The following is a 27828-nucleotide window of genomic DNA, read 5'->3' on the forward strand; positions in this document are numbered from 1 at the left end:
TTGTTTGTTTTTGGTTTCATTTTTATTTTGTTCTTGAGGAGGTGTTCATGAAGTAAGGAATGGTCCAAGGTACAGGAAACTTTGAAGCCCCCCAAAATGAAATAACACATGTAAAACTGCTAGCGTAGTACATGGCACATAATAAATGCCCACAGATGTAATTAAATAAGTAAATAAGCAAAAAAAACCCACCATATATACATATATATAAACAAACATCAGTGATATATGTAAAGAGGTAAACCTTAAGCATCATTGGTCAATAGCACTTTACCAAACATATTTTATCATATTAGGGTAACAAGTTTTTTTAAACTAGAGCCTTTGGAGAATGAATTCAACGTGGATCAGAAGGGAGATGTGACAGCAAAAGTCTCTAGCAACCAGGGTTGCACTGGGAAGCACAATAGGAAGAATACTTGGGAGTGAGAAACAACAGGGGGAAATTAGTTGCCTGATAGAGAAAATGCGATATAGATATAGAAAACAGAAAAAGATGCACCTCAAACATAAAGTTTACTTAATTTGTAGTTGTAAATCTAGAAAAAGATCTGAAATCCCCACATCTATTATAGTCCTGTATCCCATTTGGACAGAAGAGCTAAGATGTGGTGCTGATTTGTTAGAGAAAATGTAAATGTGACTGCTAAAAATCCTGTTAAAATATGAAGTGATTTAAATGCTTTATTTAGATCTAGGCTCACAGTAAACAAAAGGCTTGTAAAGACCAACAAAGATGTGTTGAAATGACATGATTTAAAATTGTGCTGACAGCCCAGAGACTGTGTTCCTGGCATCTCTCTTGAAATTGGTGGTCATATGAGAGCTAATAGGATCTGACATCTGGGTAGTCGCGGGATTTCAAAATAACCAAGTGCTGACGCATAACTGTCTCTTCAAATCCAGGTTGTTCACTTCCAGGTTGATTAAATACAAGCTTATGAGAAGCTCATCTTCCTTAAATCTATCTGTCTTAGTATGAATTCTATCTTCAGTGAAATTTCTTTTCTTTTATGTAGACACATAAACAGCTTTTCAGTCTTACCTCTCATCTTTTGGATTGACTTCAGCTCATATACATTTCCAGATAAACCCAGCTCATAAATGATCCATACCTAAAAATGACAATCCCTGCTTTGCCAACTCTGGTGCTATTGATGGTGGGAGGAAAAAGACAAAAAAAGTAGATGTTTTAAAAATATATAGCCTTTGAATAAAAAGAAGAGAAGCTCTTTGAAAGCAGGTACAATATAGGAATGCTGAGCTCTAAGCAAACTGTTCAGCAGAGCTAACATATCTGCAACGAGTGTCTTTTCTGTTGTTCTTGGGTCTCACACTCCCTATCTCTCTTCTGTTTCATGGCAGGAAAGCTTGAGATATTTTAGTTTCAGACAAAAAGAGCTTGGACGTCAGATTCTCATAATTAGCATAATCACTTTTGCTATTGGCCTTAAGCCTTGTGATCTGGGTCACTGTTTGCTGTATTGTGGAAACCTAGTCCTAATCAGTTTTACTCTAGTTGTAATAGGAAAATTCTTCATCTAACTGTCGGGCTTGTGATTTTGTCTGAGTCATTTCTCTAATTTTCAATTTTTATAACCTCTTTCATTTGTCCACTTGTAGGGATTGGGGTCCAGTTAATAAATGTATCTGGCAAATGGAATTAGTTGTCAGTGGAAGAGTGCCCAGTGGTGCCAGTCTTCTTGGACTGTTGACTATTGTATTTGCCTTGTTTATCTTTGACTATGTTGTTTTCAATTATTGGGATATATTCAATACCACGTTGGACTTCCTTAGTTGCTAATCTCAGAACTAAAGTTCTACTGTTTTAACACAATCATTAAGACCATGGTCTTTGGAATAAGTCTTATTTAGGTTTGAATCCTGGCTCTATTATTTCCTTGCACTGTGCTAAATAATTTACCTTCCCTAAACTTTATACCATATATAAAATTGCTATAATATCATTTGCTTTATACAACTGACATAAGGATTAAATGAAGTAATGAATGTAAAGTTCTAATCATGGTAGTTTTTACATATCATATGCTCAAAAATATTATTTTTATGATTATTTAAAATCTTGTGTTTATTCTGTTTACCCCTTTTCTCAAATATTCTGCCGATTTTCATCTTTTTCATCTAGTATTTGCTCCACTTCCCAGCAGAGAAACATATTTCCAAGTCCCAAGTTTTTTCAGTGCAGTTTGTCCTTAAAATAGGCCCTGCTCTGAGGTATAATACTCAGTCCTACAAAAAATCTTCCTTCTCACCTACTAGCTAAAATTCTACTTTATTAGAGTTTTCTTTACTTATTTTATTATTTTTATTTATTTACATTATTTTACTACATTATTAGACTGCTAATTAGAGATTAGAACATTAGAATGTTGATGGCCTCAAGAAGCTGGAAAAGGCAAGAAAATGAAGTCTCCCTAGATGCTCCAGAAAAAAAAAAAAATGCAGACCTGCTAACATCTTGATTTTAGCCTAGCAAGACCCATGTCAGACTTCTGAGCTTCAGATATAGAATGAATATAACTATATTACATTTTAGGTAAGAAGTGATATAAATTTGTGTTGCTTTAAGACACCAAGTTTTTGGTAATTTTTTACAGCGGTAATAGAAAACTAGTACAACTCAGTGAGTTTGTTTCCCACTCAACGCTCATTCCAGTGTTCACAGTAGGTCATCGTGTTTTTTTCTAGAGGAAATTGTTCACAACTCCAAATAATTGACTTAGAAGAAATTATACTCTGGTGGGTTCTGTGTATGTGACTGGTCTGTGAGTCAGACAGATGGATTCGAATCTTGTCTCTACTTACTAGCAGGAGACTTGGGCAAGTTGGTCATGTGTTCTGAGGCTCTCTCCCCTTATTCATAAAGCAGAAATAGTGAAATCTATTCCTTGGTAGTTGTGAGTAGTAAGTGAGATAACATGATATCCCCCAAAATAGTGATTATTATATTAACGTGAACATGGAGAATTTAGTCCTTTTATGTATATTTTGGGAGTTGTGGTGATTGAATGAATAAATTGTCTATAGGCAAAAATCCTTATGTGTTTAATAATTTTATGATTCACATCAGAATCTTTGTAAGATCTATCTAAAGTGGTACTATTGCTAAAAAAAAATAAAACCCCACTAATGTCACTTGTAAGACATAAAAATCTAGAAGTTAATAGAAAAGTGAATGCAAGATATGTAGGTAAGCATGTAGAAATACATGGAAAGATTGAACTCTTAACTGTAGTCATAGTGAGAGTTATAAATTTTAAACTTTTGCACTGGGCTTCAGTTTGAATCTGTTGTCACAGCTAGCCATTCATAATGTAAGTATATGAGCATATATTAGCCAATCCTGATTTTAAGGTATGCAAGTATATATTCATGTTCTAATGATAGGAACCTTTTTGTATAGCAGTCTGTGTATAACCAGTCTGCTAAGTGTTCTCTCCTTGTGGATATTATAAATATTGAAACAAATATGCACAGAAATCTCTTCAATGTGTTGGAGCTACTCATGTGCATGTACCTTTTTCCACTTAATTTTTGGATGTGATTTTATCTATCTGAAGAGTGGAGGCAGATTACTTCATCTTAAACAGATGAAATAACAAATAACAATTAATCTTCCCATGGTTAGTTTATTGCAGCATTTTTACTCCAAACTTTGATTGATGAATGTGGTCCCTCCAATTCTAATGAAAAAGCAAACATGTATATGGGAAGAAAGGAGATGTTTACCATAATAATGACTCCAGAGGAGTATTATTTGTACCTGGAGCTAATGCTGGACTCTCAGTGTCTGACTCAATTCTTTGCTGCTTCCAGCTGAGCTGTTTTCATTGTCTGTGACTCATCTTTTTTCTGCATGCCTGGGGAAGGGAAAGAGGAGGGGGTCATGATGTATTAGGCACATGGGGCTGGTCTTGCAAAGGTCTGGACTATATCTTCCTCTGCCAGGACCAGTTTTTATCACTGAGGGCCACAACACCCCCCCAAAGGGACCTCTGACCGACCGGCTTATTCATTCATTTACATGTCTGAAATTTCCTGTCAAAAATATTACTGAGCACTGACTATGTGCCAGATATTGTTTTAGCAACTGGAGAAGAAGTGATTAAAAAATGTGAGGTTTCTAAGCCTCCAGGACAGACCTGCAACTTCCCAAAACATATTGCAATACCCACAAGCAACAAATGAGGGCAGTGTTGAGTGAATACTAACCCCTCCGCAATATTAGTAAATTAGGTCAAATGTAAGAACTTTAAGATTTAACTGGCCTTAAAGGGTAGACTTCTATGCAGATACTGAGATATCCAAATGTTATGTTTTTGCCCTTGTGAAAACACAATTTTATACTACCGGCACTTAAGAAACTTAATCAGCAGAACACTTAATATTATGGTGAAATTTCTATATAAAGTTTATACTATGAAGACCTGACATATGTAACTTCTGCTTCAATCCACACTGCCCATTTCAACTCATACTTTTCTAATCAGACACTCAGTATTTTTCTTCCATAAAACAAAGGAAGAAAACCTTCTGGGTTACCTTTAGACAATATGTGCCACAAGTTGTAAAAATGTGGCTACATTTTGCTGTACTGGTTTTATACTTCTATAATTTATTCCAAGGAACTATCAATCTAAGAGATTTTAAAAATGTATGTTTTTAATTTAAAAAAAAAAAAAAAAAGGAAGAGTAGGAGAAAAATGCCCCTTTAATTTGTTTATTAACTGATTCTTCAGTTCAGAAAAGCAAAAAAACTGACATTTTAAGAAAATTTCCAGAAAATTCTAGTGTTACATCAGCAGTGACTGAAGTTGTCACCTGGATTTTTATGGTGGATGACAAAAATGCTCAATGTACACAAATGTAATTTTTTTAGAAGTAGGCATTTAAATAGAATTTTTCCACTTAAGTTTTCTAATGTGACCTTCTAATTCCATTTGCAATTCTCTTCAAAGGAAAAGAATGACAATACCTTGTGGAAGGAAAAAAGTTAAGATACTAATACTTAATATTATTTATAAGGACAACTTTTAGTTAATGAATAAGGTAGTTTCTTATTTGCTGAACTTTTGTGTGGAAACAGGACTGGCTAGCTAGGAATGACAATACTGTTAACTGAAATTCAGGTGAATAAAGTGATAGGATGTCTAAGCAAATTCTTTAAAACTGTATCCGCATTTTTTTTTTTTTTTTGCTTATTTTATTTGTCTAATTTATCTCAGTAGAAGATTTTTTTTAAATTCCCAAATGGGGTGAAATATTTAGAAAGACATTGTTAATAGTGTTAACCGTTCTAACTCTATTAGAATATCAATAAGCAATTCAGAATTTAAAATAACATCATAAAAATGAAGGACTCACTAAGAAATCATCACCATTTCCAGGTTTAATGATGGAAAGTAAAGTGAACGTAAAAGGATATAATCAATAGTAACATACAGATACACAATTTAATACTTATTACATGCATTTAATACTATTTTTCAACAGCTGTGTGTTTGCTATGTGATACATTCTTTAAAATTTTCTGATTCATAGTTTGTAAGACAAAAACCTTACAAAACTCATTAAAACTAAAAAAACTGATCAGAAACATTTTTTGGAAGACTAGAAAAAAATACTTTATTGTCTTACTCATGTACTGGATCAAACTAGAGACATGGCACCTAAATGCAAGGCCAGATCCTGGATTTCATCTTGGATGGATAAAAATAGCTACAAAGAGCATTACTGTGAGAACTGATGAAATTTTAATATGGCCTAGTCATTAAAAATATTGTATCAATATTAAATTTTTCAACTTTGATAATCATAATGTGGTTTTGTGTGAGAATACTCCTTTCTTAGGACATACAAACTTGTGTTTATGGATAAAGGGACACACTATCTCTAACTTTAGTCTCAATTGGTTCAGAAAAATGAGTATACATATAAATTGATAAACATCTAGTAAGAGAATATGAATGATAAAGTAAATGCTATGGAATGTAAATAATTAATAAATCTTGGTAAAGAATATATAGGATTTTTTCATTTGATAAATTTGACATGTAATATTTCATAAATTTAAGGTATACAGTGTTATTTTGATACATTTATATATTGCAATATGATTGCCATTGAAGCAATATGTATCACATTATGTCATTATAGTGCAATAGGTTTGTCCATATTTATTATGCTGTGCTTTAGATCTCTGTGGCGTATTTACTAGTCCTTACAAGTTTGTATCCTCGAACACCATCAGTCTTATGCCCCCCATCCTCCCATCCCTCGGTAATAACCATTTTACTCTCCATTTTTTACAGGTTTGGCTTTTGTGGATATAAGTGATATCATGCAATACTTGTCTTTCTCTGTCTAGTTTATCCCACATAGCATTATGTGCTCAAGGTTTATCTATGTTGTCACAAATGACAGGACATCTTTTTATGGCCAAATAATATTCCATAATATATTATGGAATATGTATACATGTATTATGAAATATATATTACATAATATACATATAAACCTGTCTTTTTATCCATTTATTTGGGATTTTTATAATGTTCTTGCAATTTCTCTGCACATTTCAAATTATATCAAAATTAAAAGCTACAGAAACCTAATTTTTCCTATGAATAATATCAGAATAATATCTATATTCATAGGTCTGAAATTTTTCAATAATGTAGGATTGGTGAATTAATTAGGTCTTTGGAATTTGGAGCAAAAATTCACTTTGTTATCCATTACTGTCTATAGGGTCCTATGTTTTTATTATAGAAATGTTGCATGCTTATTAAGAGGCTTTGGAATGTATAGAAAAGTAGAATTTAAAGAGCCATTTGAAAATTTATTGGTCACTTAAGTTTGTTTTTATATAAATATCTGTATATATGATCTTTCAAAAAACTTGGCATTATATTCATTTTAAGTACTATATATAGTTTCCTTAAACATAATTTTAATAGTTACATAGAAGTCCATTGAGTAAATGTACTGTGGTTTACTTATTCATTCTAAAGTTTATATTTTTACTAATTGATATAAATATAAAACTACATATACTTATGTAAAAATGTCCAGAAATTTCATGTTTTTCTAATGTCAGTGTAGTAAGCAAATAGGTTAATATACTGTTCACAAATTGTCACAATTTGTCTTGACAGGCTCATGTTTGCAGGTGAATGTTTTAGATTTCTCAGATATCCCATGGTGCTGCTATAACCTTCTCCCAATGTCCTTCTCTATGTTTATGCTCTAGGCAGCGTACTTGGTCACCCATATAATGAACTGAAAAACTCCTGTTGCCAAAGCTAATAACTCTTCATATTTGCCGTTTATCTTCAGGAAGTATTTGTTTTATCTCAAAGTTCCAAGTATCATCTTCATTTTCAAGCTTTAGCAAAGCAGATCGGGATTCTATGGATAGTGGATATTTCAAGTTGCTCAGCACTGAAATTTCCAAATCAAAATATTGTCCAAGAAGATTTCTAAACAAATTTTCACTTATACATTTGTACTACAGACTAGTTAATATATTCTCTTGGGGGGTACTTTCATTATTAGCAATTGTTTGCTGAGAATCCAATATGCATAGAACACTATATTTAGTGTTGGGTGTATAAAGAGGTATGTAAATCGTGGCCCCTGTCAAGTAGGGTCTTAAAATTTTAAACCATCATAAATTTATGGTACTATTCAATAGATTAACAAAAAAGCTCATTATTATTATTTAGTAGAATAACTTTTACTAGCTGAACATATTCCCTTGTCCTAGATAGAGACATAATTTATCAGCATAAATTGATAAAATATTTTTGGAACTAGATTATTTAATCACACTTTGAGTCCTACAGGAAATAATGAATGTAGCAAACTCTGCCCTTAATTTCAGATTTTTGACCTTCAGAAATCAGGTCTCTGACTCGTTTTCTCTCCATTTTACCACTTTGTGTTCCTCATATAACCTCATGATATTTCATAGTCAGATAACGTTAAGGCAATATTAAAGAGGAAGTTTCTCATTATAGCCTGTCTCTATTTGACATTTGTGAGTTGATCTAGCGATATTTTTAAGCACAAATAATAAAATGTGATCATAATTTATTTTCTAACAAATTACCTTTTATCCATGAATATTAAAACATTCCTCTAACCAACATAAGTTAGTATTACCCATATCAGGAAATATAGAGTAGTTTGGAATTATGTCAGTTTCCAACATTATATCTAGCTGCTACTGCTTCAGTAGATATAATACCTATTAACTATTATTTCTGTTTTACCTGAGAAAGATAATGGAGTGCATGGGCTTTTTCCATTGTATGTCCTGCAGTCATGATTTTATTTTATGGCCCAGTATACTGGGTCTTTAGTAATTTTAATATAGGTTGCAAAATAAAGATATAAAACCATTGTTTCATTCTTAGGGAGCACACAGCTTACTTGCGTATGTATCTGTGGAACTCTAGCAGTGAGCAGAGTAGAACACAGACAAATAAAGATAGTCACAAGGGCTTGGAGCATCACGAAAAGGAACAGAGACAGAGTGGATCAGTCATGAGAGGTCCTCTGTGTCGGTGTAGATCTCTGGTAGCAGGTTGGTGAAGAGAATAATGGGCCAGGGTAGGCGCATTTAAGTCCAGCTTTGCACAGCTGGACTTTTCGCTAGGACTGTCTGAAATTCTTGTGTTCCTGAATTCACCTCCCATTCTCTGCTTCAGTAGGTTGGATCTAGACAAGTAACTCAGTGTCTGTAGTAAGCTAGAATTCGGGGACACTGCAGTCAACATGAAAGAACCTTGATTTACATGAGTAACAAAATACATCAAGGTAGAGGGGGCCATAATTAGGAAATACAGATGAGCAACAAAATTGAATTAGTGAAAGAAATTTGTATCTATCATAATGAGGAAGTTACATCTAAGTCCAATTTAGGAAAAATTTTCTAGTAAGAGAAAGAAGGAAGGAAGAAAGCCTATATTTTTGTTAATTATATAAATTTAATACACACAAAATAAATTTCAGGAAGAATGTTTTTAATTGCAGAATAATTTTTTTCTTTTTTTTAAATCCTTGGATATGTCTTATGGAGAGGAAACAAATAATTGATCTTAAAGCCAAATATTTAGACTGTTGCAGAATGTCTTATGGGTCTATGGCAATTCTCTACAAATATCAGTTGTTGAATTTGCCAAAATATGAAAAGAAAAACTGTTTTGCCATTTTTTTTTTTTTCGCTACCATTAAAATAAGGGTTGTATTTTGGTGATGATTTAAGCTTCTTAGACCTCCAGATCTTAAAAACCAGATTTGGGCAGTTAGATCAACCCAGCTTATTCAAGTATCTCACCAACTGCAATTAATTTGGTTATAATCTGCATAACAAAAAGTGTACTGGAGAGGGTTTTACTCCTTAAATGCAGTAGTTGTTTAAACTGGAAGTAAGTCATTGTATTCTCTACTATCTTTTACAAATTGATTTGAGACCTAGTATTATAAAGGGAAAAAACAAACCACAGGCAATAATAAACTACTTCTGCAAATTAGTTCTTTCTGTATATATAGGAAAGTATTTAACAACATAATTAGAGTTATCTGTGTGACCTACCAGGTCCTAAGCTTCGTCCCACTCTAGCCACACAGCCTCTTTGCACTTGCCCATATATGCCCGGTGTGCCCCTACCTCAGGACCTTTGTGCTGGCTGTCTCTTCTCCCTGGAATACTCTTCACTTGCAAGTCCTACCCCCAGCGCCTCTGATGCCCCTGACCTTACTCCACTATTTTTTTTCTCTTGGTGCGTCTCAGTTTTAGCAGATAATATTATTTACCTAATATTCTGATTGGTTGTTATCTGTTCCCCCTACTGGAACATAAATTCCACAGGCACAGAGATCTTCTGTTTTGTTCATTTATTTATCCCACTACAACAGTGCCTGACACATAATTTGAAACTCAGAACATAGTTGTTGAGCTGAACAATAGTTTGTTTCTATCAAATGCAATACAACCTCAGGTACTATTCTTCTAGTTCTTTCTATCTCATACCTCTTTGAAAAAATGATTTTGAGTACCTTACAGAAATATACACTTTGTAACAGAGTAACAATTAAAGATGAGGAAATTGGGCAGTAGTAAAATAACGGTCATGAAACGAGCCAGGGATAGGTTAGGTTTTCTCCTAGGCAAAGAAGCACTCTCAAATTTTGATTGGTTAAAAAACAATTGAAAATTTTAAGAAGGACTTATCAAATGTATCTAAAATGTGACGGCGATTGCTTGCCATGGTCACATGTTACAAAGAACATGTAACACCATGCGGTTAACACATTGCAGTATTTTTCAGGTTTGAGTGACTCAAGGTGCTAAATAGCCTCTGCCCATAACATCTGAGAGAATTATACCTTTGCAAATACAGGTGAAGTTTCAAGTTTAGTTTATATTTATATTGAAAGTAAATAGTATATACTGCTTGGCTTATCGGCAGCCAGGAGCTTCTTCAACCAACGAGAAAATATCTTGCCTATTTAGCTAAATCAAGAAAGCAAAGACTGGGTTTAAAAGGACTATTTCACAAAACAGATTTTTCCATACCTTTTCTCTACTAACTTTTGTTGTGGTTCTGATTATGGTAGTTTGTTTGAGGAGTGTTTGTTTATACTTGCTAGGAATCACTGTTCTTCTTTGCCGATATCCAATGTCTGTAAAACTATCGCTTCTTAATATCTTGTCCATTTTTTGTTTTTATTTCTAATGGGAAGGTAAATGTAATCCCTGGTCTGTCATCTTGGCCAAAAAAAGGGAAACCCTGACCTCTGTCTCCCAAACCTGATTTTAGAGCTTTTGACATTTGTGTCACCTTCATCAGACCATCGGAATCCTTGACACTGTCCTTTATCTTAATTCAGTACAATGACCCCTTTCCAGCTTCACTTACATGACTGTTCAGCGTATACTGAAGAGTTCATCGATTCATTGTCGTCTTAATATCCCAGGCTTTCTTACTCCATAGTTTTTGACTTAGGTGGCCTATCAGTCCTCAAGTCTGTGCCTGTATTAGATCCCTGTTTCTCCTATCTTCAAATACCACGCGGCCCTACCTTTACTTTAGCCATAGCTATGACTGTTTCCTGAAAGTGGCCACCGGCTTTGCTTACGTACAGATGCATTTCTGCTTTGCCTCAGACTGGAAACTCATACCATATACCTAACTTTCTTGTCTGCTGTGGGACAACCCTGGCGTCATGCACAGGATGAAGGAACCTGCTCTGGACTCTGAGTGCTTGACCCAGAAAATGATGGAGAAACGTTTCCCTCTTTAATCCTTCGCTGTGCTCCGACTCAGGGGTATTGAGCAGAGGCGGCTTCGTCACAGGGCCTCGCACTGGCCCTTCCTCCTCGCCTGCAGTGCCCCTGTCCCTCAGCTGCCCTGTCCCGGCCCACTTCTTTCTAGGCTGCTGCTAACTGCAGAAAACTGGAAAACTCTCTCGACTCCATCTCCTAGTCAATCTTGCTCTCTTCTCCCATCTGTATTATTTTTCTGCCAAGTGATCAGCTGGTTATGTGGCTTTATGTCACTCTTTCATGTCTTTACTCCCAAACGGGCCGCCTTCATTCTCACCTGAGCAGGGTAAGAATTATCCAGGACTGGCTTCCGCATCTTCTCTCTTCTCTACCTCGAAATGGTTTGCAACGGATTCCTCTTCACTATAAAAAAACTACTTTAAAACAGTCTTAAAGCCACTTCTACTTCTTTCCAGTGTGAGAAGAAAAGCCATCAATTATTCTTAGGGTTAATTTCTGCAGCTATGCTCTTGATTACACCCAATCCCAACTTCTCATATCTCTCAACTACTTTTCCCATATCTTCCTTTCATTTCCAATGCCCCCTTTTGCTGACTGCACCTGTATTCAGATCTCACCCATAACTCAAGAAAACAAAACAAAAAAACCCAAATCCTTTTATTGATCCAATCATTATTCCTATTAATCATGAGCTTTTCTAGCTTTTTTCATTCACTGGAACATTTATTGAAATACTATTCTACTTTATCACATATTTATTTCTTAAGCGCTGACAACCTAATTTCATTCTGCCACTCTTTGGAAATTATTGTCTTAAAGATAAATGAAGGGTAAAATAATCATTAAACTTCATAGCCTTTACTCATTTATCATCTTTGATCACATTCCAGCATGTTCCAGCAAATCAAAGTTTTCTTTTATGATATTGTAAAAATATGTCTGCCTGTCTAACGTCTTTGTCTTTGCGTCCCATTCCCCACTCCCAGGGCTCTCTGTAGGTTCTTTCTCTGACACTGATCCTCCTTTCACACTCCAGTCTTGTATTGTTTCTCACGTCTTAATGTATATTTCTCCTGGACAATGAATTAGACCTCAAGTTTAATTTGTCTCAAATGCAGCTTATCCTTCCACTCCCCCCCACCCTACTTCTGCTCTTTCTTCTAACCTCCTTGTGTTTGAACAAGCAGTACCTTTCCTTAAGGCACCAGTAGATTCCTAGTCCCTCCCCGCACCTCCCATATTTGGAGAAGAGAAAGCTAGGCACCCTGATTTACAGGGTGGGGCAAAAGTAGGTTTACAGTTGTGAGTACACAAAACACAGAGTTTATTCTTGTATTATTATTTCTTAAGTACTGTATTATTTTCCATACAAACAACTATAAACCTAGTTTTGCCCTATCCTGTATATACATTATCTCATTTAAACTCCACAGCAATTCACATCTCATACATTAGTGAACTAAGACCCATTGTGGTCAAGTGAGTTGCCTAATGCCTTGGAGCTCTCTGGCAATGGGAACCGTATCTGCTGGACAATCAGATTCATACACTTTTCACTGTGTAACAGAACGACGGCTCTTACAAAACAATATATCCTGAATCATCAAAGAAATATTCAATTATGTTTTTGCTACTGTATTTATTAAGGAAGAAAAGCAGACAAATATATTTTAGAAGAATTATGAACCTTTAACAAGAGTTGAAAGTAATAAAGACTTTCTGTTAAATTTTGTTATTAAAACGCTGTTAATCAGAATAACTACTTTCCCAAATTTGTCAATCAATCAAGGTTGTGTTATATACCAAACTATGGGGTTGTGTTAGATACTAAATTGGGTATATAGCCTCTAATGTCTTTCATGTTGAGTTCAGAGTTAGAAATGGTTTTGTTTTTTGCTCTTGTTTTTGTTCTGTGTTTAGTGTATGGTGTTGATTGGCTAATTGTTGCTATCCTAACAGTTAAAGAGAATCTTTACCTGTGGACTTCAGAGCTAAGTTGAGTGTAACAGCTCAGACAGAAGAATCTAACTTTAATGGGAAGGTCAACAACAGCAGTTAGTTAACAGTGAGGAAGTATCCTATGGGTATGCCAAGTGGGAAATTACAGGGCAGCCTGTAAGTATGGATTGCACCCTGGGCAAAGGATACACCATCATTGTGCGATTGCACACCGAATAACTGTCTATTAAGTGCCATTTTATCCCATTGAGACCTAATGAACTTGGTAGATGAGATTCCTGCTGAATTAAGGAGCAATCAAAGCCTCATTTTGGATTTTTGTGCCGTCTAGGTGTGTTGTGCATATGTATTTGGTGCAGGAAAGACACAACTTTCTTCTCCTGCCTTCTGGTTAGTTCTTTAACAAATATTTATGGAATATGATTTGTGCCATAAGGAGTATCTGTTGGTGAGTGGTAGGTAATGATATAAAAGACTTAGAAAACTATTTTCTGCCTTTAAGAAGTTCTATTTCCATGTTTGCTAATTTTTTTAAATCCAAGAGGTAAAAAGGATTTTGTTTGTGTCTAAAGGCAAAGTAGCAAGAAGGTTGCTACTCTAGCCAGAAGGTTGGCAAAAGGTCTTTAATAAAAGGGAGAAGGAATGAAGAGGTAAAGATGTGTTTTGACTCCGTACTCAGTCTCACCTACCTCAGAGGTACAATGACACTCTGGTTTTATTTGGAACTTTCAGGAAGGGGTCCGGATCTCCACTTTGCAGAAAGTGCAAAAGCTGTGTCGGAAGAAACCCGCGTCTGCCTGCCCTGCAGGGAGGGCTGCCCCTACTGTGCTGATGACAGCCCCTGCTTCGTCCAGGAGGACCAGTATTTGCGGCTCGCTATCATCTCCTTCCAAGCCCTGTGTATGCTGCTGGACTTCGTTAGCATGCTGGTGGTCTACCACTTTCGCAAAGCAAAGGTAAACCCAGGTACCCGGGCTACGATCTTCCTTTTTATTATGAAGCGACCTTTCCTTTCGTTTAAGCAAATGACGTGTTTCCAAATCCCAGTGGCTTCTTTATTAAGCAGAAATCTTTATACAATAGGATAGGACTAGAGTATGAAATTTATATTTTTAGTTCCTCAGGAGAAATAGGGACTGAAAATGCGAAACTTTATTGTAACATTGTCTTCTATAGAATGTTTCTCCCTAGTTAGCCTGGAGCTCCATTTCGTGGTTGTCTTAAAGGGCTTTCCTTTACATTATCTCTTTGGCCCCTGGAGGAACTTATTCCGCCAGTACCCAATAGATTGTTAATTTTTCCATATCTAGAAAGCTTTGTGATATTTATTACATTTCATTTTTATTCCTTTCAACCGTATTTGAAGATGGTAAATAGACTCGGCTATTTTTGAGCACATTATATTTTGAAGCATGAATTTATTCATGACCTTATATTTGGTCTTGCATTAATATCCCAGAATAATAGTGATATTGCAAAGAACTTAGATGGATTTTGAAAGAGCTTGTTCCTTGGTTCTGTTCTGAGAAATCAAAGAGTAGTGTAAGCATTTGTATGCTTCTCAGTCAGGGGTGGACGGATGCTCACATGTTCAGGGCAAAGCTTTCTGGAGAGCTATCTACAGTTGGTCACCCAATTAATTATATGTAGCCAGTGTTGTGTCAGAACTTGTGGTTCTTTTGCTTTTAGAAACTTATTTGTGCCATTGGAAAGAAAAACAGAACCTACAGTTTCCACCTTTTCTGAATTCAAATGACCCCTTGTAATAGCAAAGTTGTACAGATTGGTTTAGAGCTCACTGAAAGTATAAATAGTTCTAATTAGAATTTAAAAAAAAAGAAAACAGCTTTCTGTGAATGGCATCTATTACAAAGCTTCAAGTTAACATAACAAACAACAACAACAACAATCTCTGATGAGATTCAGGGAGAATGTATCCATTATGTTAATGTTACAGACTTTAATAGTTATTTTAAATAACTTTTAACATAAGCATACAACAAATTAATATTAGGCTTTAAGTCAGCAAGAAATTGCAAACAGACAACTTGCTCTTTATTTAACCAATACTTATTTTTCTTTTGCAACAAAACACGTGCTAAATTGTACATATAATAAAGTAGCAGGTAAGTGGAGTTGAGAAATATCTAACCTCTCTTCCTAGTAAAATTAATTGTTTTTTTAAAAGCCTGTTAGTGGCAGAGCAAGTAGAATTGAAAGATTTATTTAATAAACTACAGTGGTCCCTCCGTTTTCTAATGTAATCCTTTTCGGAAGACCATTTGAGTTCTGAAACGTTCGACAACCGAGGGATCCGCAGCCGATGGCTGGGCCTCAGGACCTTGCCCTCAGTGGAAGCCGCGGGGCATGTTCGACTTCCGAGGCTTGTTCGAAAACCAAAGCATTGACTTCTGGGTTTACGGCGTTTGTAAACCGAAATGTTCGTCAACAGAGACATTCGAAAACCGAGGTGCCACTGTGCTCTGAAATCTTTCTATGTAATGTAATTCATTTACACAGTGTATAGCACATAATTAGGGTGGGGGTTTTTTGCATTTTAATTGATTTTACTCATTAGTGAGCAGTGTGCTAAATGGAGTTAGTAATGTATGATAGATAGAATATTACACTGGATAATAAAAAAACTAAGATCTCGCTAGACTGATGTCTTAACCTATGTTAATGTTACTTAATATTTCCAAAGTTATTAACCTTGTGAATTTCTTCTGAACCTTCATATGAAATTCTACTTTTTGGAACTATCATGAGAATAAATATCTTTACATGCCATTTAGTGAAATTTTGATAGATACAAACTAGTTGGGATACATAAATTAAACATTATCTACTTTAAGATGGTCACCTTTTAAAGAATCAGTGATTGACAAAATATAAAATATAACTTATTTTAGTAAATAAGTTAAAGGCAGTGAACATATAAACTTGTGACTCATTCCTTGTTTTTAATCTAGAAATATGACAAAATTTCAGAACTAGAGTGGAACAACCTCTTACTTTATAGAAAAGAAAACCAGCCTCTGAGATATTGTAAGTGAGCCATGTAGCACAGTTAGGTTGGGATATTTATATTTAGTTTTATTATAGCACACAGAATAAACACTTCTAGGTGATTAAAAGTAGAAGTGACTAAATTGAGGCTAAGTAAAAATAAGAATAGGAAAACTTAGTTGAAGTCAAGGTTGGGTTTAAGATGTGAAATGGATTCTGTGAGGGCAGGTGTACTATTCTAGCCCAGTGCTAGAAAAAAGAGATTTTTTTGAGTTTTCTAGAAGCAGTGCCAAGAGGAGAAAAGAGCAAGTCATTGTCCATGAGATAAAAACTAACTAGTCAGGCCCTGGCGGCCGTTGTGGCTCGGTTGGTTGGGTGTCATCCCGTGCACCAAAAGGTCGCCAGTGTGAATTCCTGGTCAGGGCACATGCCTGGATTGCGGATGTGATCCCCACTAGGGGGCGTGCAGGAAGCAGCTGATCTGTGCTTTGCTCTTACATTGATGTTTCTCTCTCTCTCTCTTCCTCTCCCTTCCTCTCTCTCTAAAACATAATCAATAGAAAATCTTTAAAAAAAAAAAAAAGTAAAACTGACCAGTCTCTTAGGTAAAACTTGAATATTCCTAGCACTGTCTTGAAATGAATTTCTCCTGTGGATTCTTATACATAAAATATTGTTCAATATAGCAAATTATAAAAATCCTTACAGGAAATAGAATAATTTTCATAACTTTCTTTGTTAATTTTGATGAACGCATGCTGAAGTTTTAAAGCTTAAATATAACTCAGGCAAATCATTTCTGTGGGGGTATCACAAAAGTGGTCCAGTACATAGCTCTTTGCTGTTTAGTGTTAATACAGGGATACTTTTAGAATATCTATGTTAGAATTGACTGGTATGCAACGCACATGCCACCACCACAAGACCATAATAGACACATATGGTACCCTTCCTCATCTCACCCAGAATCAGCCTTCAAACCCCTCTCATCCAGGAGGACGCTAAACAGGTTCTATACATGACATCTGTTTGCCCTCCTGGATTTAGACAAATGGGATGACTGTAAATTCTTCACATAAGCTTTTAAAAATATAGTTGCACTTTACTGAGTTATCAAAAGGCATTCACTGCCCTGACCAGTGTGGCCCAGTTGGTTGGAGCATTGTCCCCTACACTGAAGGGTTGTGGGTTTGACCCCAGGTCAGGGCACATACCCAGGTTGCCTGTTGATTCCCAGCAGGGGCACATACGGGAGGCATGTTCCTCTCTCACATCGATGTTTTTTTTCTCTCTCTAAATTTAAAAAAAAAGGTATTCACTGAGTGACACCAAATTTGACTATAATCCCTATCAAGATTATATGGCAGCATTTCCATATTTCTATTGACTGTGAAGCTGTGTGATAATTTAACATAACATAACAATATAATACAATAATAATATAAAATAATATAAAAATAATGTAATATAATTTGTAATGAACCAAGTGGGGAGAGAATTGACATGTACTAATGAAGGCTGAGGCATCTCCTCAGACACACATCTGAAGAGACATTCCCTCTCCCATCTACATGGAGACATCCTGAGGGAGGGCCCAGGAACATGAGGCTAGGGGAGCCTGAGCTAGAACCTGCGACTTGTGCCCTCTTTTGTCTTATCCAGCATGTGAAACATATTCTTTAATTCGGTGTCACCAGAATTCATGGTATGTGACATCTTAAATACTTTTAGTGTTGGACTGTATTTCATTTAGGGACCCTTAGACATTGATTATTTGGAAAGTTAGGCCTCTTTTATTTATATTAGACTTTTCTGTGAATTGACAAAAATTGTATCAACAAATCAAAAATAAGAAAAGCGATATGAATGTCAACCCCAGCTGCTGCTCCTGTACATCTAGACAGCAGGCAAATACGCTGTAATGGTAATAGACAATTCTCTGTTCTAAAATGAAATATTAGGTGATCATATCAAGAAGCATAAGATGATACAGAAATTTATGTCTTTCAGTTATACTCTTCTTCCAGGGAAGTCTAATTATGAGTACTTTTATTTAAATGAGGTTTAACCATGTCCTAAAATACCGACTTTGTAGTTGTTAAGTAGCAGCAATCATTGATCAAAGGTTATTTTAACACTATATCATTTTAAACAACACAAACTAGATTCTGTTGTATTTTTTGGTGAAGCTTGTGGTATGACACCACAAAGGGCAAGTTAAATGTTATTCTGCACAAACATTTAGGGAACTAATTACATATATTGGTTCTTGTGCCCTTGGTCAAAGATGAAATCTGTTAATAAACTGTTAATGATTTTGACCCCAGTGAGTTCTTCTAAATCAACAGCAATTTTAAAACAGTATTTTAAAGATCCTGAACATTAAATGTTTTGAAATTATCTTACATTTTTCACCAAATATTATGACAAGTAACATATTTTTCTGTTAGCTATTCTGAGAGTATGGATTCTTATAGCTTGATAATGTCAAGCATTAGTACAATTTGTTTTCAAACAAAAATTTAAAAGAGAAAAGATTCACTGGAAGAAGCATTAAGTACTTTCACATCATTGTATAACCATCACCACAATTCATTTTCAGAACTTTTTGTCTTCCCAAACTTTCTGTACCTTTTCCATAACTCCTCATTCCCCAGCCCCTGATAATCTCTCTTCTACTTTCTTGCCTTTTCAAATTTGTCTTTTCAGGGTACCTCATATAAGGGGAATTATACACTATTTGTCCTTCTATATTAGTTTTATTTCACTTAGTATAATGTTTTAACAGTTTGTCCATGCTTTAGCATGTATCACAGAACTTGATTTCTTTTCATTGCTGAATAATATTCCATTGTATTCATTTAGCACATTTCGTTTATCAGTTCATCTATTGCTGAATATTTGGGTTATTGCCACCTTTCCACTATTGTAAATAACACTACCATGAACATCTGAATACAAGGATCTGTTTGAGTCCCTGATTTCAGTTCTTAGACTGTAACCTAGATGTGGAATTGCTGAATTCCATGGTCATTCTGTGTCTAACTTTGTGAGGAACCTCCAGACTGTTTTCCACGGAGGCTGGACCATTTGATATTTTCTCCACAAATTCATGAGGGTTTCAGTTCCTTCACATCCTATTATTATATTCAAAATCTTTTTATTCATTGTCTAGTGTTAGTGTCCTGGGAGTTAAGAGACTAAATATTCGCTGCTAAACATCTTTTCTTTTTAAAATGATGGATTTGATGGGGTAACTTCTTAAGAACTTTCAAGCACTAGGATTCTATGATTCTTTTAATCTGGAAGATTCAGATTTCTACTTTGATGTATTAATTGTATAGAAAGATTAGGTGGCACTGCTGAGACTGTCATCCCACTTCCTAATGGATGTGGACATGGTATCATTGGATCCAGAGAAGTCTTTTAGCAGGTCCAAGAGTTTGGAAAACAATAACAATAACAACAACAATATATGTGCTCTAAAATCGAGCCTGATTAATGTAGTAAGCAGTTCAGGGGAGTATTTAATCTACAAATAAGAATTATATCATACTAGCTAATGTGAGATGAATTTTTTATGTCTTACGTGTATGTAAAGACTCTTTCATTAAAGGGACATCTGAACCATTCCAAGAGTTACCAAAGGAGAAAGTGTAACAACTTTTAATTCTACAATTTTGTCTTGATAGGGGGTAAGAAGGTGAGAACAAAGTAAAAGTTATAATTATGATGAAATGTTTGATTTTGATCATGATGCCTGACATTATTTGTATAACTTTTTCTTTCCATGAATATTTAAACATATATATATATATATATATATATATGTTTGTTTGTTTTTTTTAAACCCACCTGAAATACTAAGCTTGAACGTTATAGAAGTATAATCATACTTTCTGAATTAACTTTCAAATGACCTTTCTCAGAAGGGAAGAAGTCTGAATTGGGCCAACCCCCGCGTTACAATTAGGTGCAGGGCAGAGTGCGATAAAGAAAGCATGAGCTAAGCCTTCCTATTCCAAGCATCAATACCCTTACCCCTAAAGTGTTAGGGATTCACGTATTTGGGTCTGGAAAGCCTTCTGGCCTTTAGGGGCTTCCTATTTAAAATACAGATACTGTTTAAATAGGATTGGATTAGTTGTCATTCTAATCATAAGTAGAACTTGAGCTAAAATGTGATTGCCACCTGTCAATTTATTGGAACACTATGTTATAAAAGATTCTGAGGCAGTGAGTGGATTTATTCTGAAAGGTAATTGTTTTTTGGCTGACTTTAGCAGCCATATATGTTAGCAGAGAAACTAATGACATACTTATCACATATTTGCCACTCCTTTTCTAGGAATTTCAGGCTCGGGAAAACAGGGAGGGAAGAAAAACTACTGAGAGGCCTTGGTGATAAGCATGACATTGTTTTTTCTAGGGATAGCCCACTTCCCAAAGAATTACACCAAATCCAGGGTTTGTATAGATGATGAATTGCTATATCTAGCCAAGATATAATAGATTTACTAGGATCTATCTCATTCCATAATTTACTAGCCAGTTCTCAAGTATTTGGAACTTGACACAGTCTGAAGTGTATTTTGACAGGTGCTTTTACCTAAATATATGAAGGTAAGTGTATTTCAAATAAAATGTTTTCAATTCTTATGAATTTTTGCTTTTCTTCTGACAAATATGTGTGGTATATGTTCATAAAAGTGCCAGAATAAATTTGATCTTAAAAATTATGGCCTCCATCTTAGCATGAAACATACTATCCCCCAATGTGTTTTGTCAATAAGAAAATATTTTATGAGCTATGAGGAGAGCTCACTCAGTCCCCAGATCAAATTTAGAGTTTCAAATCTTTTCTTTCTTTTGTTACTGTGGAAATTATTTTGCTCACTTGTAGGTTAGTTTTTCTTAAAGCTGCTTTTATTAGCAATCAGGAGTGTATACTCTTTCTGGTCACAAGGCTTTCCAAATTATTAAGGGTGAGCTTTAGAACTAAATATTACATTCAAACAATTAAAATTAAAAGGCAAATTGGAAAAAGAGTTTTCATATGATATGATAGTAAAGGATATTAACATTCTTAGTCTAAAAACAAGCAGACCCTTTTAAGAATTAATAAGAAATAGAAAAGTAGAGCAAAGAATATTCATCAGAAATTTGTAAAAAACAAAGCAAAACACCATAAAGATGTATTCTCTACCTCCATGAATAATTACAAAATGCAAATTTAAACAATGAGATATACTTTTATAACCATAACTCTGTGTTGATGAAGATGCTAGGAACTTAGGTGCTCCCACCCATTGCTGATGGTTGCGTAAGTTGGTAGAAACTTTTGGATAAAATCGGAAATTCTGTGTAACAAACTTAAAAATGCACATTAATTTTAATTCTAAAAGTCTGTACTAAAGAAATCATATATGTGCACAAGGTCTTACAAATATATTCATATGTGTCTATCATAGCACTAGTTATAGTGCAAACACAGGGAACAATTAAATGTTCAAAATTGGCTTAAGTCATCCGTGTATTTTAATATGTAGCCCCAAAATTGATCTTGTAGAAAACTAGATAGTGGGAGAAATGATTTTAATATAGTTAATCATAACCTTCACCGCCACATTTCCACCATTTATTAAAATTTTTGTTTTAGCTTTCTCGCTTTTTTATTCTTCCCTCTCACCTTTTCTTCTCCTGCCAGCCCTCGGCTCACCTGCACCCATCCCTTCTTTTTATTGACCGTCCATCTGCTGAGCATCTGCTGAGTTCTTGGAACTACTGCCCATGATGGGGATACAACGGCGAACGGGACAAACAAGGGCCGGCCCCGAGGAGGGGGTACGCCACCGCGGGGCTGGTGGAGGCAGGCAGCGACAGGGACTGAGGGGAACCCCAGAAGCGGCAGTCAGTATAGCAGGGCAGGGCCGGGCAGGGCATAACTTCGGAGTTAGGGAATTCTTGCAGTCACAAAGTTGCAATTAAGTTGGTATTATCCTCATTTTATACTTGAATAAACCAAAGTGTAGAGAATTTAAGAAGCCAATTATGCTAGGCAAAATAGGCCAGGCCACGCAGAGAAAGACAAGTACCACATGAACACAATAGACCCAGAGACATAGGAGCCTGGAACAGATTGTCAAATCTCAGAGGGAAACGGGTGGGTGGGTGGGGAGAGATTAACCAAAGGACTTACATGCACGTATGCACAACCCATGGACACAGTCATTGGGATGGGGAAGGTCTGGGATGGGGTGGATGTGGGGTGAAGGGGATCAATGGGGAAAAAATGGGGACATCTGTAATACTTTCAACAATGAAGATAAATTAAAAAAAATAAACAATTCTATGTTACTTGGGGAAGCTAGGATTAACATTAAGGCCTATTTGACTTTATAACTCATTATAGCTCTTAATTACTTTGCTGTACTATCTGTCATGGCTACAAGGCAAACATTTATCTTAAATTCTAAAAAGCAGACCCAGCCAACACAACCTCATTTTAATAATCTGAGTTCTAGCCCAGCCGGGCGTGGCTCAGCGGTTGAGCGTCGACCTAGGATCCAGGCGATCAGGGTTCGATTCCTGGTCAGGGCACATGCCCGGGTTGCGGGCTGCGGCCGATCAATGACTCTCTCATCATTGATGTTTCTGTCTCTCTCTCTCCTTCTCCTTTCCTCTCTCTGAAATCAAAAAAGATATAAAAAATAATAATAATAATAATCTGAGTTCTAGGCCTGCATGCACTCTTCTAATTTCCTCATTCTCTTATGCCTCATCAAAATGTACATGTCCTATGCTTCATTCTTGCTAGGTGTCATAGTTAACTCAATAAATTAAGTGCCTATCTGGCACCATTAAAAATTTTATTTTCATTGAATTTTTTTTTTAATTCTTTTTTTTTTTTTAATATCTTTATTGATTTCAGAGAGAGGAAAGGAGAGGGAGAGAGAGAGACAGAAACATCAATGATGAGAGAGTCATTGGTCAAGCCCGCAACCCGGGCATGTGCCCTGACCAGGAATTGAACCCCGATCGCCTGGATCCTAGGTTGATGCTCAGCCGCTGAGCCACGCCCGGCCAGGCTTCACTGAATTTTTTTGGGTGGCGTTGGTTAACAAAATTATACAGGTTTCAGGTATACAATGGCAACATTGTAGTGACTTTATACGGTCCTTGGCTCTGTTCATTTGTGTTAGTACAAAGTTTGTCATTTTAATGGCATCCCTTAACGACTTAACCTAAGGAGCACTCATGTATAACAGTTTAGGGGGGGTGTGTGTTTATGTGTCTGAATGTATATGGATGTCAGGGTGGCTGTAAGAGTACATATGGGGAAAAGCAAGAGCGTGCAGAAAAGTAGTGTAGCCGAAGGCTCTCTTTCTGTGCTTCTTAAAAAATATCATTTAAATAGCCTCCTACTCTAGCTGGTGGCAACAGTACTAATTATGGGTTAATGAAGAACTAAAGTGATTATAACATATCTTTATGTAACTTAAGAGACATAAAATGCTTAATGATTGCCAAAGCTCCATTCCTCTTTTGAGGCACTTACATTTATTTATGCTTATTTGAATGGTAAAACCAGTTACATACTAAGTATGCTAAAAATAACTTTTTAAAAAGTCATGTACTTGTATACTGAATTGCTTGTTATTTGAAAAATATGAGACCAATCTGGATTTTTTTTATGTTCACATTTTATTTTATTTTTTTCAAGTTTCTTTATCTTTATTGTTGTAAATATTACAGATGTCCCCTTTCTACCCCCATTGATCCCCTCCACCCAGCATCCATCCCACCCCCAGGCCTTCCCCAGACCAGTGTCTGTGTCCATGGGTTATGCTCATGAACATATAAGTTCTTTGGTTGATCTTTTCCCACCCATTCCCCCCGCCCCATCTTCCCTCTGAGATCTCTCAGTCTGTTCCATGCTTCTGTGTCTCTGGATACATTTTGTTCATAAGTTTATTTTGTTTGTTATAGTCCACATATAAGTGAGATCATGTGATACTTGTCTTTCTCTGACTGGCTTATTTCACTTAGCATAATATTTTCTGGTTCCCTCCATGCTGTCCCAAAGGGTATGAGATCCTTCTATTTTATAGCTGCATAGTATTCTGTGGTGTGAATGTGCCACAGCTTTTTTATCCACTCATCTACTGATGGGCACTTGGGCTGTTTCCAGATCTTAGCTATTGCAAATTGTGCTGCTATGAACATAGGGGAGCATAAGTTCTTTGTGATTGGTGTTTCCGGTTTCTTAGGATATATTCCCAGAAGTGGGATCACTAGATCAAATGGCAGGCCAATTTTTAATTTTTTAAGGAAACTCCATACTGCTTTCCATAGTGGCTGCCCCAGTCTGCATTCCCACCAGCAGTGTACTAGGGCGCCCTTTTCTCCACACCCTCGCTGGCACATGTCGTTTGTTGATTTGTTGATGGAGCCATTCTGACACGTGTGAAGTGATACCTCATTGTGGTTTTAATTTGCATCCCAATCTGTGTGGTTTTTTTTTTAATTTCTCAGATCTTCATTTTTTAAAACCCATTCAAATATTATGTAAGCAAAAAACTGCACAGTTATAAATTAATGCCTTCATTCACTATTTATTCTTGAATATTTAGCTAGGTTAACAAAGATGATTTCGATACTGGCTTACCCAGGAGAGACTCACAATTTAATGGGGAAATGAATATAAGGAAACAGAAGATATATAACAACATTTCTAAGTGTGATAAGTACATGGTAAAGCAGTAGGAAGTAACTATTAAGGTGATACTTTAAAGTTTGTCTGTCTTGGTACCTCTCCTGGCTTCTCACGTAAGCGCTCTTAAACTTTAGGTAAGTTACCAACCTTTCTTTATCTCAGTTTCCTCTTCTGTAGTGTGGGGATTATAAATCTAATCTCACAGAGCTACAGTGAAGTTAGAAATGTGTGGAATCTTTATAAACTTATTACAATTAATGATCTGTGAAAAGTGCTCAATAAATGTTAGCTATTAATAGGGGGTATGTCCAGAATATAATGGTAGCATGAAAATAAGAGCGGTTATGGGGTAATCTGGGAACACTTCAAAGGAGTGACACTTGAGAAGAATTTTGAAAAATGAATTTTATTGGTCAGACTAAAAGGAGGTAAGAAGGTAGGCTAGGCAGAGAGGCACACATACAAAGATATTAGAATGCACATGGCACGTTGGGGATAATTAACATATTTCAGTACAGATCCTGAAAACCTGGCTGAGCATTTGGACTTCATTCTATAGGGAGCTGAGATAAATTGTTGAACTGGCTAAAGATGTTAGACATACGGATCCGACCAGAGAAATAGGTGTGTAAGTCATTCACTCATTCATTCAGTGCTCTTTGAGGGTGCACTGAGTTCCCAGGTGTTGGTTTTGGACGGTGAACAAAACAGGCATGGCCTGTGATCTTGCAAATGAAATTCATAATCTTAGGGTAAAGATAAGTGAGTAAATAAATTAGTCAATGCCAATACTAATAAGTGCTATGAAGGAAAGTGAGAGTAGAAGATGAATGGGGTTGTTTAGGAAGACTTCTCTGAGGCAGCATCGTTTAACCTGAGGTCTCAAGGAATTGGGGATGGGGTTGGGGTTGGGAGTAGGGACAGGAGAGTAGTCCAGGAAAAGAAAACCACATCTGTGAAGGTGCTGAAGTGTGAAGAAACTCGGAGTGTTCTTGGGACTGGAGGAAGCCAGCATGGATAGCACATAGTAGCGGAGTGGGAGAGTGGAGCGAGGAAATTAGAGAGATGGTCAGTTGCCAGTCGTTCAGAGGTCTATAGACCAGAGAAAAGTGTTTCATTTCATTTGATATTCAATCAGAATCTGCTGAAGGATTTGAAGCAGGATGATAAATGACTCCATTTAGGTATTAATTTATCTCTTTGTGGAGAATAGATTAGCAAGGGACAAGTGTAAAAGTGGGGGGAAATGATGTCTATTGAATTAGTCCAAGTTAGAGAGAGTGGTGGCCATGGGGATGGTGAGAAGTGACTAGATCTGAGATACACCTGGAGACAGAAATGATGAATTTGATGTGAGAGGTAAGGAAAAGAGAAAAATTAAGTTTACTTCCTTCAGGTTTATAGCTTGAGGAACTAGGTTAAGGAAGAGTTGAGCTACCTACTAAAATTAAGAAAGTGCGAAACACTGGAAAGAGAGTGGCTTTAACAGTGGAGGAAGCAAAAATCACAAGTTTCATTACAGATGTAAGTTTACATAGGGTTGCCAAATTTAACACATGAAAAAACAGGATGCTCGATTAAACCTGAATTTCAGGTAAACAGAATAATGTTTTAGCATAAGTCTGTGACAAATATTGCACATTAATTCTAAAACATTATATGTGGTTTATATGTTTTATTTTATCTGGCAACCCTAAAGTTTAACCTACCTGTGAGAAAGAAAAGTGGCAATGTCAGGAGGGCAGTTAGATATACGAGCTGGAAGTCGGATGCAGGAGCTATGAATTGTGAGTCATTAGCATTAAGACATAGGAATCTAAAGCTGTGAGAATGAATGAGTTTACCTGTGTAGATGTAGAAAGAGAAGAATAAAAAGGATGCTTAGGTCTGACCCTTCAACATTTTGAGGTAAAGTAGGATGTAAGAACCCTTTTGAATAATTGAGGAGCAGCCAAAGAGAATGGAGGGAACCCAGATCAGTGCCCTATTGCAAAATCCAAGAGGACAGCGTGGCCTGTGGGGAATACTACAGCAGAACAGAATAAAATGAGGGGAGAAAATTAAGCAATGGGTTTGGCAGCACAGAGTTCGTTGGCAGCCTGAGTCGTGTACTTTACATGATGATTGAGGAGGCAGAGAAAGCATATGTGCCCATAGCTCTAAGAATCTTCTTTGGGAGGGGAGTAGAGAAATGGTGTTTGCTGGATAACGATAGTTAAAATGATAACAAATTCTGAGCTTTCCCAGGGGAGTGTTTAGAGTAGGAAAAAAAGACATTGGAAACAAAATCTTTGGAATAGATAGAAGAAAAGAAAGGAGGAAAAGGGACAGAAGAGTGAGAGGCAGGAGCCAACCCCAATAGAGGAATTTTACAGAAAAAAAAGAAAAAGGAACTCAGAAGAGAGGGAGGTGTTAACAGTAGCAGATAATACAGAGTGATGAAAATTGAGGCCTAAAATCGTTCATTGCTGTGCCCGTGTCACACTGTTTTAATTATTAGAGTTTTATTGGGACGTAAGTGGTTGGTTGCTGGTAGTCTTAACTTTCAAAATCTTTTGCATATTTTTAGTTTTTACCCTTCCATATTTAGCATTTAGGAAAAGCTTGTCAAACTCAATGCAAAACCCTATTGGGATTTTGATTGGGATTGAGTTTCATAGAGTAAGAATAATTATCTAATCATATAGAAAATATAGTATTAAATCACTCCCTGATACCATTTGCAGAAAATCCCAGATGAAAATGACTCTTTAGATTTGATGATTTTGAAGTTATTGAAAATTTTTGCCTGAGCAGTTTCTGAGCAGTGGAAGGCATGGAAGTGAGC

General features: G+C 36.0%; 1 protein-coding gene across 1 annotated transcript in view; it reads left to right on the forward strand.

The window, feature by feature from the left end:
• Positions 1–27828, forward strand: part of GPR158 (G protein-coupled receptor 158) — a 315239-nt gene that overhangs the window by 165239 nt on the left and 122172 nt on the right. The window contains exon 4 of the mRNA XM_087815878.1: positions 14009–14232. Coding sequence (XP_087672004.1) covers positions 14009–14232 — 224 coding nt within the window. The remainder of the gene's footprint in view (positions 1–14008; positions 14233–27828) is intronic.

The sequence above is a fragment of the Miniopterus natalensis genome, chromosome 1 (genome assembly GCF_054644295.1).
Source record: "Miniopterus natalensis isolate mMinNat1 chromosome 1, mMinNat1.hap1, whole genome shotgun sequence".
NCBI lineage: Eukaryota > Metazoa > Chordata > Mammalia > Chiroptera > Miniopteridae > Miniopterus > Miniopterus natalensis.